Source organism: Lepisma saccharinum, chromosome 4, assembly GCF_977018435.1.
Source record: "Lepisma saccharinum chromosome 4, izLepSacc3.1, whole genome shotgun sequence".
Lineage (NCBI taxonomy): Eukaryota > Metazoa > Arthropoda > Insecta > Zygentoma > Lepismatidae > Lepisma > Lepisma saccharinum.
In genome coordinates, this window is record NC_139232.1 from 71,455,895 (window position 1) to 71,472,753 (window position 16,859).

The window sequence follows — 16,859 nt, forward strand, 5'->3', positions numbered from 1 at the left end:
GAGCCCGACAAAATCTTGCCACACAGTGCTCGAAATAGAAATTCGTAGCCGAAAAGGGAGGGGATATTTGATCGATTTTGGAGATACGAGGGGGTACATCCTTGTATGGATCAACATGGAGACAATACAGTAGGTGGAGGATGCTCAATATGAAAATTATTCTAATTGGGGGTATGATTTGTGAAACTTTCTTAACTGGAGGCAGCATCCCCTAGTTCGACCACTGATGCCAGAAAAGATGCTTTCAGAAAATGAATTTATTACTGCACACGTATATTACTTATTGTATTTGTTGCGTTTGTACAAGAGAAATATTCAGAAGATTTGTAAGGAATATTTACAGTTAATAGGATGCCTATCTAGTCTATCCCGTGTCGTAATACAAATTTTATCCCTTTCCTACAAAATAATAAAACTGTCCATGGCAACCGTGATTTTATAATGTGGTTGCATACATATACACTGTATAGTAGCACCAAGCTTTCTGGGACCTCGGAAAATACGTGCCACTGCTCCGACGCCAGGGTTTCAAATGCCTTGGTGGATCTATAAGATAGGTAATATCGTCTTTCGAGTGTTCGTGAACAAAACAAAAAGTAAATGATTGTAAAGTCCATTTTATATTCAGATACGTTAATCGGGACTGGACTTAAATTTTTAATCGGGATACGTACCACTGTGCAATGCACCTTCACAGGGGATCAAACCCAGGACCTCTTTGATTACACCACCATCGGTGAGGCCCCTGAAATCATTGAGGGAACTTGTTCATCTTCATGTTCTCTCGCCCTGCGAAAGTTTATTGGTGAAATAGGGTGACATCCTACACACGTCTTCCAGACATACACACGCGGCCACCCCCCCCCCCTCTTCCCTGCACACACACGATTGTATGCTTACAGCCCATGTTGTGGCCTTCCAGAAAAACAATTCTAAATCCGCCTATGGATATATCTGCTATCAAATAATGAACGTCACTTACCTCGACAGTTCCTTGACATAATTTTGCAACAAGGTTTGCAATATCTTCTGTTATGCCTTCTTGTTGAATATCAAGAGTCTGAAAGTTCGCACGTTTCACTCTCGCAATTCGGATGGAATTCCTCTGAACTTAAATCGACCATTTCTGACGTTCTATTTGTGGAAGGTGAAGCTTCAACTTCCATTTTTTGTTTCTTTTGGAAATAATCTAATACGTATTTCTCCTCTTTTCCCTATCCATCTTTAGTTCCACGTCAAAAATCTATTACACACGCAGAAACGTAACACACAACACGACCACTTCGACTTGCTAACTTGCATACTGCAACTCCCTACAACCCCAGTGAACACCAGGACTTGGGACAAAGATACCTGGCGGTCGAATGTCTGAACCATGCATCCAGCTTGGTCCAGCTCAAATTACGTCACCAGTGTTGACAGCAACCAGTAGTGTCAGTGTCAGTAGTGTTGGCAACTGCTAAATTATTTACGCACAAATTCAAGTGAGATCTTTCACACATGTTACAAGAAAATTCAATAAACTGAAGGCTGGAAATTGGTTGAGAAAAAAATATCTAATTTGTAAAGAGCACAAGAGTAAAACGTATAATATTTTGGCATATTAATTGCTTTTATTTTGTTTATGAACTGACTGGGCCAGTTGGGCTATATAACGCATCCTTCACCCCTCCTTTCCTCCCGGCATGCTATTGTACAAAACATCGCTTGCCTCCTTCGTAAAACCATGCTTCGCTACTGCCTGCAACAATTATTATTATTATTATTATTATAATTATTGATATTTTGAAATAAATATGCATCCAGGTGCGAAATAAGATTTCGACTTACTTTGCCTACTAATTGTAGTGATCCAAATCTCACAGAACTTTGCTCTGCTGGTATAAATGGTATAAGAGGGGGAAAGAAAGAAAAGGGAAGTTAGCAGCACTGTCGTAACAGGAAAGGGAGGGTCATTCTCCTAAGAGGGTCATCGTGGGTGAAAGAAAGGGGAGGAGGGATTCCTTCAGTTCGCATTCCAAGGGTTACGGCTCTTTTCTTGACCATACTGAGAAGGAAATTCTCCTTCCTTTTCAGTGACTAAGGAATGAATGAATGCTTGTGCATTGCTGTAACTCAACTCCAATATTATCAAAAGTAATTGAAGAAGCAAATACATTTCTCATTGCCAAATGTAAACATTTTACAATATTGGCGATTTATGAAATAAAATGTATTTCTGTTTTGAATTTTTTTAAATGACGAAACCAATGGGGGGGGTTTTAACCCCCACCAACCCCCCCCTGGGCACGCCACTGCTTGGGAAACAAAAATTTAAGCAATTCATAGCAACACATCCAAGAGTTGTTGTTGAGTTGGTGTTTTAAGTCCACTTTATGCACAGTATGGCTAATCGGGACTGGACCTACAGTTTAAAGTGGGATCCGAACCACTTGTGCCCCCACCGGGTATCGAACCCGGGACCCCTTGATTACAAGGCAACGACGCTACCACTGCGCCATGGGGGAGGCAACACATCCAAGAAAAACATCGAAACACATTAGGCACCTTTAGTACAATACTACTCAAACTGTCACAACTGTTCTAGATACTGAAAATTGTGAAATCATTTCCCGAAGTCTAATCTGGAAGGGAATTTTTCCCCCCAATCCTGATACGACCTTATACGGAATCCCATACACCCTAATAAATCACAAAGTCAATAAGTGTCTGTTTGCTAGATTATCACATGATATAATTGTAAAGATTAGTGAGAATTCCAGGTAGGAACGTGTTCTGTATTTTTCACAGGGGGGGCAACTGTCCCCCTGCCCCCCTCTAGCTACGAGCCTGATGGGACCTCCAGGCCGACGAGATTTGAATCTTCGTCCGCCATATGATACGAAACCCATTGTGGTGGAAGATCTGGGCAAGGTTATCAAATTTTCAACATTTTATTACCACTCGCCCGGAGACTATTAATTACCTCCGACCCTCCCATTCATATTTCATAAAAACCTTTTTCGCTGGTTTTCCATCCCAAGACATTCAAGAAAATGCAATTCATCCCTTGTTATCTTCACTTTGTTTTCATGCCATTCATGCTGTGGACAAATTGTAATGCCTTGAATGGATGTAATTTGGCGCATGAGGAGTGTGTGATCTGTGGTGATATTATTTTGTCTATGTAGTTGTGCTTGAAAATTTTCAAAACGAAAAGACTAAGGGAATTGTGTGAAATTAATATGATGGAGCTCTTAAATCCGCATTTACATGACATCCGAGTTCCAAAGCCGGGTGATAGAATATATAAAGATGAGTGTGTGTTTTCGTTCGATACACCGGTAAGTTGAAATGACGTGCTGAGGTCAATTAATGCAATGATAATATTTCTTGTGTACCATAAAGCTCTGCCTCCAGTGAATATAGGTTTTCGTTAATTTTACAGAAGATTCCCTGATCGTGGTCTGATATATTTCATACCATTGGGGCGAGGCTGTATATGTAAATATGCGATTTACGGATTCTTACTCGCTTCCTAGACATTGGCTTTAAAAAGGAAATTGTTCTGTTGGAGCCTTTAATCCACTGTATTCCCTCGAAAATTATGTTGATTTTTATTTTAAAAATCGACAGATTTCGATGTTTTACATAATATAAAATTGGTTCCAGCGCGAAAAAAAATAAAAATGGAATTATTTGATCCAAAAGTATGGATGGCCCTCCAAAGTAAAAACCTGCTAGCTCTGAGTACTTTCGCCGCTTTTACTAAAAACCATTTGTATGCACACTAAAGTAGCGAAAGAAAAAAATCAGGGTAACATTATCGTATGGGTAAAACGGATTCCTTCAAATTTCCTTCAAATTTACAGGAGAAAGTACTTACGGAAATCATTTTCTTGAGCGTTTTGGAAGTTCCTGAATGTAGATTTGATCCATTTTAATGTGAATGCATGTTGTTTTCTGCGAAAATCTCTGTCCGACACGCTGTTTCTGCTCACGCCATTTGCTTTTTGCATGAGAGTGCAATGTTCCATGTGTTAAGACGATGCAACCCCGTAGCCAGTGTTTCAGCCTCGCCGTGTTTTCACTAGAACCACCTGTCGAGTTCGGAACAAGCCATTTTTCCCGAATGGGTGTCACTTATCGCACAACATTCTGTTCCGACGTCACAGGAGAGAGCTGTTTTTACAATTTTTCTTTGTATTTATGCTAATGGAACCTAACCTAACAGGCCTAACCTAACCACGTAGGCATTCCTCGTCTGACGTCAATATTCAAGGTTGCAAGGAAGAGAATTAACGAATTACGAAAGAAAGATGGTTCCGACCCGAATGGGTGTCACTTATCGCACAACACTGTAGCAACATTGTGTTCTGACGTCACAGGAGAGACCTTTTTCATGTTAGGCAATACAAAGATAACGCGTCTCTTAGCGAAAATATTATTTTTTCTTTGTATCTATGCTAATGGAACCTAACCTAACAGGCCTAACCTAACCACGTAGGCATTCCTCGTCTGACGTCAATATTCAAGGTTGCAAGAGAGTTGTGTGTAAAGGAAGGGCATTAACGAATTGCGAAAGAAAGATGGTTCCGAATTGCGAAAGAAAGATGGTTCCGAATTGCTGTGTATGGACAATGAACGTGGTAAATCGCAAGGTTATTTTACAAGTTCTACACGTAAATGCGACGTATTAGCATAATTTCAAATAGGGGCACGAAAGTAGATATTTTCCGGTGAACGAGGTTGCACCACTGCATAAATCGACAAAACACTCTCAGAACGCCCCCTAAACAGTGTTGCCAAGTTGGCCCTTTTGGGGCCAGAACTGGCCCTTTTGAGTACGTACTCAGCCCCAAAATTCAGCAAAAGCCCCAAGGGGCTTTTTAGCCCTACAGAGAGAAATCTTGCTACAAATGTAGCCCTTTCAGTAATGAAATGTTTTTTGGTATTTTGAGTAAAGTAAACTGCAAAGAATAATTCACTTAACCGACCCTACTCTGCACCTGCAAGCTCGTCCTGCGAACCCTCTTCTGGAGCAGGTAGCAAGTTCACATTGTCAATTTATTCCCTTGTTTCTGGTTTTGGTATGCTGTGTAGCCCGAGGCGAATTACGGATAGCGTCGATTCCAGAAAATGCGAATCTTTGTTGAGTTGTATTGCATCTGGTCCTTGAAAGTTTACAGAAATGCGGTGCGGAATCGACGAATTGTTCGTAACAGTGAGGCTCGACCAGAGACTAGTTCGTGTGTGCGACCTTGTGTGTGTGTGTGTGTGTATGCGTGTGCATATATATGAAGGAGGAATATGCCGAAAATGTGTAATGCTTTTGTGTAATCTATTGCACCACAATTTACGGGGGAAATAAATTATTTAAGATAAGAAAATTTAATTTAGTTGAGCGTATGCCCCTCATCTTGACAGTTGATTAGTTGTGGTTCTTGAGTTTCAGAAATTTTGTACCAAAACACCCAAGATTTGTAAATCTAGCCCCTTGGATGTGAATTTTAGCTCCATTTTGGGTGCGATTTAGCCCGTTTTTCTCTCGTGCTGTTGGCAACACTGCCCCTAAACCAGTATGCTATCACGGCCATAATGTGTTACAGATTCGAAACAACAAGTAACAGTAAGTACTCATAAATAGAGAAAATAAACATTATCTTAGTTAGAAATGCATTATTTCGCCTTAAGAAATGTTCCGCAACGCGTTAGCAATGTAAAGAAGTCCGAAATATATGATTCGTAGGTGTTTCACCCATACGATAATAGTACCAAAATCAGAAATTACTGTCAACTACTAACCTAATGGATGTAAAATTATAGCTGCTTTCGGTTTGGGTGCTATATTCACTTGTGTGAAACCTTCGGGCTCTTCTCTTCATGCTAAGGGAAAACATTCATTAACAAATATAAGGTAACACTTCCGTATAGTGGAGACGGATTTCTTACTTTTTACAGAAGAAAGTACTTACGGAAATCATTTTCTGTAGCGTTGAGGTTCGGGAATGTAGTTTTATCCTTTTCAATGCCAATTCATGTTTTCTTCTGGGAAAATATCTCTCCGACACGGAATTGCTATTGTTGCCATTTGCTTTCTGCACTTGAAACACGATGTTCACGTGTTTTAGATGACGCAACCACGTGTCTAGGATGCGTCGTGATGTTTTTTAACAATGGTTGCCTAACCTAACCTTACCAGAAATGGTTTGTGGGGCTAGCGTCGGTATGTTTTAACAATATGGGGAGTTCATTCGATTACTTTCAAATTCGAGATACTCACTAACTTTGGCCTCCTAATGATGAATCTCAAGTTGAAATTCGGTGCTGGCGTATAGAAATTGCGAAATTATGTGCAATTATTAATGGTATGATTGTCGATACACTATTATGTTAGCCATATTTGATGATGTGAACAATTGAAGATCGGTATTCGTTACACTGTCTACAGCGTTGCCACATTGTTAATTTGTCACTTGGTGATCATTGATCTTGGAAGAATGGAGGAGGAAAGGAGTGAAAAAATTGTTAATGTGGTGCAATTATTTAACTGGAGTATGGAAGATGATGGATGTGGTTTGATCAGGAAATTAATGGATTTCGGTGTTCTACCTTCAGAAGGGAGTTGCAGACAAGTGTCCACGGTGCCACGTTTTGCAATTATGCAGAGACAATACCTTAATGGATAAGTACAAATGGCAGTGTTGGGAGAAGGTTAAGTATAGTAAGAAGAAATCGAAGCCTTGTAATTACTCTGTTTCATTATGGAAAGGAACGTTTTTCACAATGTTATTGCAAGTATGTCCTTTCGTAAGGCTATGGGTTGCAAATTGCACTTTAAATATCATATGTGAGGAGGCTGAAATATCGGATAAAACAGGTGTTGATTGGGCATCGTTCTGTAGGGAAGTAATAGAACATTACTTTTACAAACAAGGTCAGAAGATTGGAGGTGTTGGAAGGATTGTAGAGGAAAACGAATCCAAGTTCGGAAGAAGGAAATACATTGTGGACATCGAGTGGAAGGACAATGGGTGTTCGGAGGCATTGAAAGAGGAAGTGGGCGATGTTTTTTGGTGCCTGTAGAGAAAAGAGACGCACAAACTTAATATCAGTAATCAAGGAATGGATTTTGTCCGGAACCACCATCATTTTGGACTGTTGGAAAGCGTAAGACCAGCTTGAGAATGAGGGTTACCAGCACCTAAAGGTGAAACATAGCATCAACTTCGTCGATGAAGCAACTGGAGCACATACGAATAACATAGAGTCCACATGGAGGAAGGCTAAAGTAACATTGAATGCTTTTGGAACCAAGAACATTTTTTACGTTGGTTATCTTGCCAGATTTATGTTTATGAAAAGGTGTTTTGAATTACGAACGGACCAGACTTTGGAATTTTTTAAACTTGCTGGAATATTGTACAATCCATTAACGTGCGAGGAGAACGACGACAGTGACGATGAGGATATGGAGGGAGAAGAGGTTGTGGAATGCGGCTTCGAATAGAGGTAAGTTTAGCAATGGTGCGGTTCGATAGTTATACCAGTTGCATGGAGCCTTTATTTGTATGTGAGAAAATGGCATCTTGGATGGTGTCGATTGTATGTTTGTTGAACGAATCATTGACGGTAAGGATAGGTTACGTTAGTTTTCCATAACGGAAATATCTCCAATTTGTTTCAAATTTGGTATACTTACTAATTTTGGTTTTGTAATCATGAATGTGCAGTTGCAATTTGGCGCTCATTTGGGGGCAGGTGACTCCGGCCAACTTCTAACATGCCCTTAAAAAGGGACTCTATAGCGAAAGCCGGTTCGGAGGCAGGGCCGCGGAAGGGGGCGGAGCATGGAATTGGTGGGAAATTTAGACTCAAAAATTTCAAACGGCAATATCTTAACTTCAAATGACTATACATTCGTAAATACTTCTTTCCGTGCTCCAGATTATTGTTCAGGGGTGTATATATAGTTTTTTAGGTATTTTAAGCAGAAATTTTCCGTTAAATAATAAGCAATTGTCTCGATCACAGACCACTTAATTTCTGTTATTTTGCAATTTGTACGCGTGAGCACCAAATTTTAACTGCAGATTCGTGATTAGGAGGGCAAAATTAGTGAGTATGTCAAATTTGAAACAAATTTGAGAAACTCCCGGTATTGTAAAATCGCTCCCTAACGTCAATGGTTTGTGAGGCTAACGAGGTATTAGCATAATTTCCAATCCGGCCACGAAATTAGGTATTTTTTGGTGAATAAGATTGAAACACTGCATTCACACTCCAAATCGATGAAACACTGCCACATCGCGTGATGAACCACTACGCTATCGCCATATTGCGTGTTAGAGAACCGAGAAAAGAAAGAACAGTAAGTAATCATAAATGTAAGAAATATACATTATTTCCGTTAGAAATTCATTATTACACCTAAGGAAATGTTCCGCAATGCAGAATTGTACGTTAGCAATGTAAAAAAAGTGTGAAATAAATGATTTCTAGGTGTCTCCACTATACGGAAGTTTTACCCAATATAATCTTCATAAACCATGCAAAATCTTTCACTTTCTCGAGGGGTGCAGAGGGTCAAGGGTACCAAAACATGTTAGGAGTATTGCTGTAATTACTAGGCCTATGCTATGAACACTAAACTTGTCCTATGTAACCTAGCATATAATAGCAGGCTTCGTACACAAAAATTGTAAGTAATCACATGTGTGCTAATAGACATGTATAGAATTTGATTCATGTATAGATAGCATGTGTTTGATGATGATGACATGGGAACATTGGCCATATATATCTCTTCTCAACGTGAGCAAATTTTTCCCAGTGTAGATCAACATAAAGGAAGAGTTTTGAGAACAATTTCATCATCGTTGTGTACTTGAAACTCTGTACCAGTTTTCGCCTGGTAATCAAGGAGTCCCCGGGTTCGATACCTGGTGGTGGCACATAGTCATCCGGATCCCACTTTAAACTGTAGGTCCAGTCCCGATTAGCCTTACTGTGCATAAAGTGGATTTAAGACACCAAATTAATAAATCAATCTGAACCAGTAATCCAATAATTTCCTAAAATACTCAAGCGAAAGTTTCAAAATGAACAGCAGATCTAGACCCAGTAATGGTTCTAAATGTTCAACGGTTTTTTACGAGTTTTATAGGAGGTTTAGGAAGTGTTTTATTAAAAGTTTAGTATCCACGAAACGTCTGAAATTCCTTTCTTTTCTTCTTTTTCACATTGGTACTTACGTATTCTGCATTGCTAAGGATTCTTGAAGGTGGCATTTAGTTTTTTTCACTCAAATAATCTCAATTTTCGACATTTCGAGTAATTCTTGTTTGTTCGTTTTCTCTTGCGTTTCATGCAATATGGCGGAGAAATCTTGACTAGCATTGTCGATGATCAGTGGTTATGCTGTGTTGCAACCTTCTTCATCGAAGAATACCTACGTTCGTGTTACTAATTTTGTATTTTTTTCCATGTTCGAAAACCCCTCGACCAATGCACGGATAGCCCCACGAACCATGCACGGAAAGGTTAGGTTAGGCAAACATAGTTAAAATTGTCATCTTCAAAATTGTCATGTTGGAAAATAACGGTGTGTTTGGAAACACTGACCGGGGGTTACATCATCAAATGCATGCAAGATTTGGTTCACGTAGTAGAAGGACATAGAGGCAACAACTTTCGTGCATTGGAGAGACATTAATGTTGAAGAATACATGATTTACCGGGAAAAAAATTAAGCGATCGGAAAAAACACTTCCACCACCTTTCAAAAGCGTACGGAAAGTCAGTTTGGTAAGAACTTTCTCCTGTAAAATTGAATATGTTCGTTTCGCAGATACTAATATTTTACCAGTGTTTTAGAACACTGAAAACAATTGTGCATAGTAAGTTTGAAGTGGATTGTCATGCGAGGTTCAAAGGGGGTTTCGTGCTTGGAACCAGATTGTTATGTGATCAGATGTAGGAAGTATTTAGGGTCATTATTGAATGTCAACAGCCCTAAACCTGACAACAAAAGCATTTAGCATTGTAATATGACTTCATACATATTCATAGTCTAAACTAAAAATAATTTAGGTGCCAGCCCCTTTTTCTCAGAAGCCGTCTTTGAAAGTAATTAACTGTTGAGTTGGAGCGGCCTACCTAAAAAGGCTCAACTGGTAACAGCATGAATAAATTTACAATACATTCTAATGTATGGCCAACTTTACCATATCGCTGCAGTTTTTAAAATTTGACTAGTAACTAGGGCTGAGCCGATACCGATGTATCGGCGATATCGGTATCAATAAGTATTGGTTGATATTTTTGCACCAATACTAGCTGATACCTTTGTTTTTGAGTTGATAGAGGCACATCCAAAACAATTGTCTTTTTCCATTTCAAAGTTTTGTTCACCTTTTCCAACTTACCTTTGGTTTTGAAAAAAAATGAAAAATAGTTGTGCATTTGTTAAATGAACCTTTACTCAAGTTTCCGGGAACAGCAAGTGCGTGACACAAAGATCTGTACACAGATGAGACTCGAGGTCAAGTATCTTCCAAATCAACCGTAACGTGAAATTATCCCCATAGGAGTTCGCTGCTTCAGTTTAGTTCTCTTCGAAGTCTACCAGGTTTTGTACGTACAGATGCGGTCTTGTGTAACAATAACCCCAATGAGGTCTCGAAAGCCAAGGATGCACCTGTTGGTAATCCTTCCACTTTCTTTGGTGTTTGCGGACATCCCTCTTTTTAGAAACTTCCCACTGTCAAAAAGGTCATCGCCCATGAAAGTGGTGGATGTGTCTCAATAGTACATAACATTTTCCTGGAAATGCAAATACCTGGGCTAATCCCCCTTTTCCTTTCCAACTTAAGACATTCATAACACCATTCAGCCTTGTTTCCATGATATGAAAAGCTCGATATGCTGACCAAGGCAGAAATTTATTTTATTTTTGTTTTATAATAAAATAAATTTCTGCCTTGGTCAGCATATTGAGTTTTTTAGACATTTGTTTGTCCCGATTGGGTTTCAGCAGGGGTGTTTCGGCACAAGGAACGCGGCAGGGGAATAATTTTCTTTGAACAACAGATTACAGCCATTAGTTTCTGGAAAGTGTAGTGATGGGTTTGAATTTCCTCCCATGCCAAGCGATGGAACTATGCATTTAATTTTTCTTAGAAATCATTTGCCGAAAGTATATCGACAGCAAAGTCACTTCGGAATATCACTGTACTGAAGTCAATCACTTAATGTAGAAGCAAGAGACTGGTAAGTTTTCATTCTCTCCTTAACATTTTGTTTACTAATTATTATTCTCTTTGCTAAAGGACAAAAAAGAGACGAGTTTGGTTTTACATTAAAGCTTTACTGTTAGTTTTAGACATCGTGTCCGGGGCTGGTAAATCTCCAATCATTATTGTGTTCACGGATGATTTAATGTTAATTTGGGAAGAGTGATCCTTTAGTTTTAGAGGAGGTTGAAGAGGCATGATCTCATTTTTCAACATTGGAGGAGAGGAGGACTACGACCACACGATTGCCTTCCTCTTAGCTTCACTTAATATTGCCCTAATATTTGAAACATCTGATCGATTGTCACTTTAAAAAAATGTAAAGTTGAGATGCATCGTTTGGTGGGTTAATTTATTCAGTGCCCCTCGTCAGAAATGCATACGTATAAAATGTAAAATAATTACACAGTGGCACGCATATATTTTATATATATATTGATGAAGGAATTGGGAGCATAAAAGTAGAAATATCAATTTTATTAAAACAACGTCCTGAAGATCGCCAGTTGAATGCTCATTCACCCCAAATGCAGAGCCGAGCAACAAGAATTTTCTATTTGGCTCTGCACACTCAGCAAGGCAAATGGCCCGTGAGTGCACCTCCACTGTAAATTTCCACCTGCATCCAGGTGATTCTGATTTAATGATACACATCATTGCAGTAAACACACACATATTGTACTTGTTATTAAAGAAAAATATATGGAAATTTCTGTAACCGACCTTGAAATATTCTTTTTAGAACTTAATTTAAAAATTCAGGTGCCAGGTGAAAATTTTTGGGTGCCTGGTAGTTTTCTACTGCTGTTCACACACATGAAGTAGATAGCAGCAGCAGTTCGTGTTCAAGACTACAGTAAACAAGTGGCTGGTTGTGAACAAGGAATCATATAGAAAGGGAAAAAATCATTCTCCAGAAAACAAAGTAATAACTAAGACTCTGTGAAGTATGTGTTAACAGATATGAATACAAATCGAACCATGTAAAAAATGCCTGTGCAGCATGATTAATTTGGAATTAACCTTTAGAGGACGACCGGTATAGCATGTTTACTAGCACATGTACGAAGTGCATTCAAGTTCTGAGGTCTCCTATTTTTCTCTTCATTAATAGAAGCATTTATAAACGTGAGAGTTGTTTGAGAAGAAGCATCAATTCTTGAAGGTTGATGAGGCCAGATGAGAGCACAATACGGCCCATATGAAGCTAGTGGCCCTATCTAAAGACGGACATGTTTTTGATACTGGGTATGACATCATTTATATCGAAAGAACAGCATGTTATTATCAATTTTCTTCACCTGCGTGGAGTAACACCCATCGATATTCATCTTAAATTGACTGAGACATGCTGTGGTGATGTCATGGATGTGAACAATGTGCATTTGTGGGCCCGATAGTTCATGGAATGTCGAACATCATATGAAATCAAGCCAAAGGAGCCTCGTCTACGAACTAGCCACCAGTTATGCCATTGCTGAGAAAAGTGATGGGTTTGGGACAGCGAAGGCGTTATACTCGTGTATTGCTATCCTAAGGGTACCACAATGATAGGTACAAGCTGTGAAACTGATTTGAGGACCAAGTTGCTTCCAGCATTGCGAAAGAAACGGCCGGAGCTGTGTTCTTTCATCAGGACAACACACCTCCTCATCAGACGGCCATTGCTCAGACGCTCTTCAGGGAAAACAAATTTGAAGTGAATCACATGCTCCGTCCATACTCACCTGACCTCGCACTTAGCAATTTTTGGATCTTTCCAACACTCAAGGACAGTCTCCGTGGTCGCACATTTTCCGGCCGTTCCTCGCTTGCATCAGCGATTATTCAGTATACAAAACATACTCCTAAAAAAGCGTTTGTAGAGGCCATGCTATCGTGACATCAGTGTTGTAAAAAATGTGAACGTCTAGACGGTGATTATGTTGATAAGTATTGGCAGTTTCAGCTTTCTGAGGTGAGTATATTTTTCAAAAGAATTTAAGAGACCTTAGAACTTGAATGCACCTCGTATTTCATAAAGGCCAAGCAGTATAGCATATTTACCACCTCCATGTGGCAACAAGTAATGCGTCATTTTTTCAAATCTACACATGCTATTTCAGATCTGTCTTCTTGCTCATTTGTATACATATCAAAACAATACATTTATTGTTACTATTTTTAACAAATGCATTTTGAAGATGTCGATTTTTTCTGTCAGAACATCATGGGTGTAACTCTTCAACAACTGGTTTTTGCTTATAGATTTTACTTTTACATGCAGTAATGAAAAGAAACTTGTTCACAAAATGCGACGATTAGGGGTCCGGCAAGAAATGTCACATTTTCAAGATACCCCAAAATTGTGATTTTCTAAAGTTTTGCAAAGAAAGCTGAATGTGGTGCTGATCGCAATTACATCAATGTATGAGCTCATATCCACCTTCATGCCACTTGAAACAATTTGTGGAAAAATAATATTATTACGTGCGAGTGGGAAAAGTATGGGTATTGTAGACCTCAGCAGACCTCTTCTAAATGAAGAGTAGCATCACACTTTTTGCATTGCCAAGAACTTTCACGCTTTTAACCCCTGCCTTAGCAAACAACACACCTTTTATTTGCATTTATTTCTTGTCTGTTTGGGCAAAATATGCATTAGAAAGTGCAATCTTATTTTTTTACTGCAGTCTGAAACATTATGATGGGTGTGGTACAGGCTGAGGGTCAACCTCGAGCAGAGGACCCTGGCAACTGTACAGGCTTCTCCAGTAATCTTGTGATACAAATCAAAGGAATTTGGAAGTTCACATATTAACTACATTTATACGACGGTCATTCAGAAAGTAACCGCCATTTGGCTGTAAATAAAAAACCTGCATAGATACAACAAATTTTTACTATACGTCTGAAAGGTACAACTGTCCTCCATTTCTCAACATAGTCGCCATGTAAATTCAAGCACGTGCCATAGCGTTTCACCAACTTACAAATCCCTTCTGCATAGAACTCGGCCACCTGGGAATTCAACCAACCTGCCACAAGCATTTTGAAGATCCTGTGCCCCACGCCACTTCTTCATGTGAGTGAGCAGATGAAAATCAGGAGGAGCCAAGTTAGGGATGTACGGGGATGATCTCAAAAACGTCCCAAAAGGTCTTCTGTTCGCCGAGCAGTGTGAGGGTGAGCATTGTCATGCACGAACACAACCCCAGATGTTAGCAGACCACGACGTTTGTTGTGGATGGCTCTTCTCTTGTTTCTGCAAAGTGTTACAGTAAACTTCAGAAGTGTTTGTCGTACCACGTTCACGATGAATGTCTGTCGCTTACAGATCTTTTGCTCAAAGAAATCTTATCACACCACGTACCTCGCATTTGGCAGGATTTTCGATGGCAGCACACATTTTGTTACATTATAACCAGCACACGTGCAGCACTACGATGCTCTTACTAGCACAGCTGGAAGTTTACTGAATCACTCTGCCAACTATTACTAGCACCATGCCACAACATCGGTTACTTTCCGAATGACCCTCGTATTAACCAATGCAGCATGCAAGCTGAACTCATCATTTGATTTATATGTTGTTATAAGTTCGTGCAACTACTGGTTGTCATTTGTCATGGATGATTAAAGAATAACACAGTGTATTAGTCTTAAAAGTTTTTATTTCGATGTGAAAATGCACAATTATCATGTAATTTATTTAATTTCCATTGTTAATTCATTTCACCGCACATCGTATTTTTATGTAAGATTATAGACTTTTCGTTAACAGAATTAAATATCGTTTGATTTAAGGATAGCATTTTTGAACTATAGATTATACTGGTGGAACAACAAAAATAAAGCATCCATCCAAAAATTGGAATGTCACATATTGAACAGGCAAGCCAAAGGAAGGTTAAGAATTGTTGGTTACCACATACAGTGTGATAACATTGAACCCTGCCTTCCAGACAGTGGCGGATCCAGGCATTACTGTTGGGAGGTGCAAATTTCAGTCTGCTGCCTCACCGAACCTACAACTGTACTGTTTTATATGAACCAGAGCTATATGGGAATTGTAGCTTTCTTGGTGACATGATTCGAACAAGTGTTCTCGGGCTACCAGCCAGGTTAAGTCGATGTTGGCTTCCAACTTTTTGAGCGCATACATTGCTCTCATCATCAGGATCAGCGCTCGAAACGTTGGAAGCCAACATCGACTTAACCTGGCTGGTAACCTGAGAACACTTGTTCGAATAGCGATATGGTTCTTCTAGCAGGAGGGAACTATGCTCTATGGATTAGCTCTTTTAAGGGGTCCAGGGTGGAAGAGATGATTATTATTGTACATTGTTATCCATTGCATAATGCTGGCCCTGGGCGAGATCAGAATACAAGATCAAATCACTTTTTTTCTTCTTTTTTTAAATTTTTTTTTAGAAAAATCAACATTTTGTGTGGCAAATGCAAAGCCTCCTTAAAATAATCCCATTGCCATTTTGAGGGAGGAATATTCAGAAAACGGTCGTTATCAGCCTCTCTCTTATATGTGGGAAGAAGTGGTACAATCTTCTGCCATGAAGGCTGTTAGTCCATTCTTCCTTCCACTCCTGGATGATCTAGGAGTTAATTCTGCAATGGTAGGGGCATATCTGCCAATCACTTTGTAAATTCTCTCTTCTTGGCCTTCCTTGCACCAGTATATGGTGGTTCTGTGTTTGATTATTTGGTTTTCATTTGTGATGATGTTTTTTTTTTTTGTTATGTTGTATATTTTAGGTAGTCTTCTCAGATTGGTCCATCGAAACACTACCGCGTTGTAGATTATGAATATTTATGGGTTTATAAGCGACATGGGGAGTCTGAATGTGTTCGAACATAGTACTACCAATTTATTTATTACAGGCTCAGCTTTTGAAGTAAGTAATCCATGTCATCGTTGCATTTCTCGTAGTTTCGCACTTACTATCCATGACAAAAATATTGAGCCCTCGGTTTACAAGCTTGTAAAATTGTACTTCGTGGGAGGAAAAAAGTAAAATATACCTCATTGGAAAGCTTCAAGTATCTACTTTTTAATAAGCTTTATCTGAAAATTAATGTTAACTTTGTTTTCTTACTATAATGAAAAAAATACTGAAAAGTGTAGTTTTTTCTTCCAATTTTCACAAACGGAGAACTTAACACCATACAGTTCATAATCGACTACATATAATCTTGAGATTTTGTGTACTTGAAGTTTGATTATTTTTGCACCTCTGTAGAAAAAATCAAATTCATATTTTTACTAAATACTTCAAAAATTGACATTTTATGGAAACATGCAAACTTTAAATGCATAATTACAAATTCAATGAAATTGCAAAAAAAAAAACTGTTGATGTAACCGATTTGATGAAATTCCAGAAGTTTGGCATGTGTACCTCAAATATGGTTCCAGATATTAATTATTCTTTCAGACTCCTAATATGGTAAACAGGTGCATGACATATGGTGGACTCCGCAGTCTGCAGGCAACTTCCACAGCGTTGCCGCTTTCCTGCACTTCGCTGCGAGCGCGAGCCGTTCCAGAGTATTGTGGCAGCATAAAATTATGAATGAAATGTTTCTCAT

The 16,859-nt window shown here is 39.0% G+C and overlaps 1 protein-coding gene across 1 annotated transcript in view; it reads left to right on the forward strand.

Annotated features, from left to right (window-relative positions):
• The first annotated feature begins 3,114 nt into the window (after positions 1–3,114).
• The window catches only part of Usp5 (ubiquitin specific protease 5), a 64,970-nt gene continuing 51,225 nt past the window's right edge, over positions 3,115–16,859 (forward strand). The window contains exon 1 of the mRNA XM_083121431.1: positions 3,115–3,323. Within this exon, the coding sequence (XP_082977557.1) occupies positions 3,225–3,323 (99 nt within the window). The 5' untranslated portion in view covers positions 3,115–3,224. The remainder of the gene's footprint in view (positions 3,324–16,859) is intronic.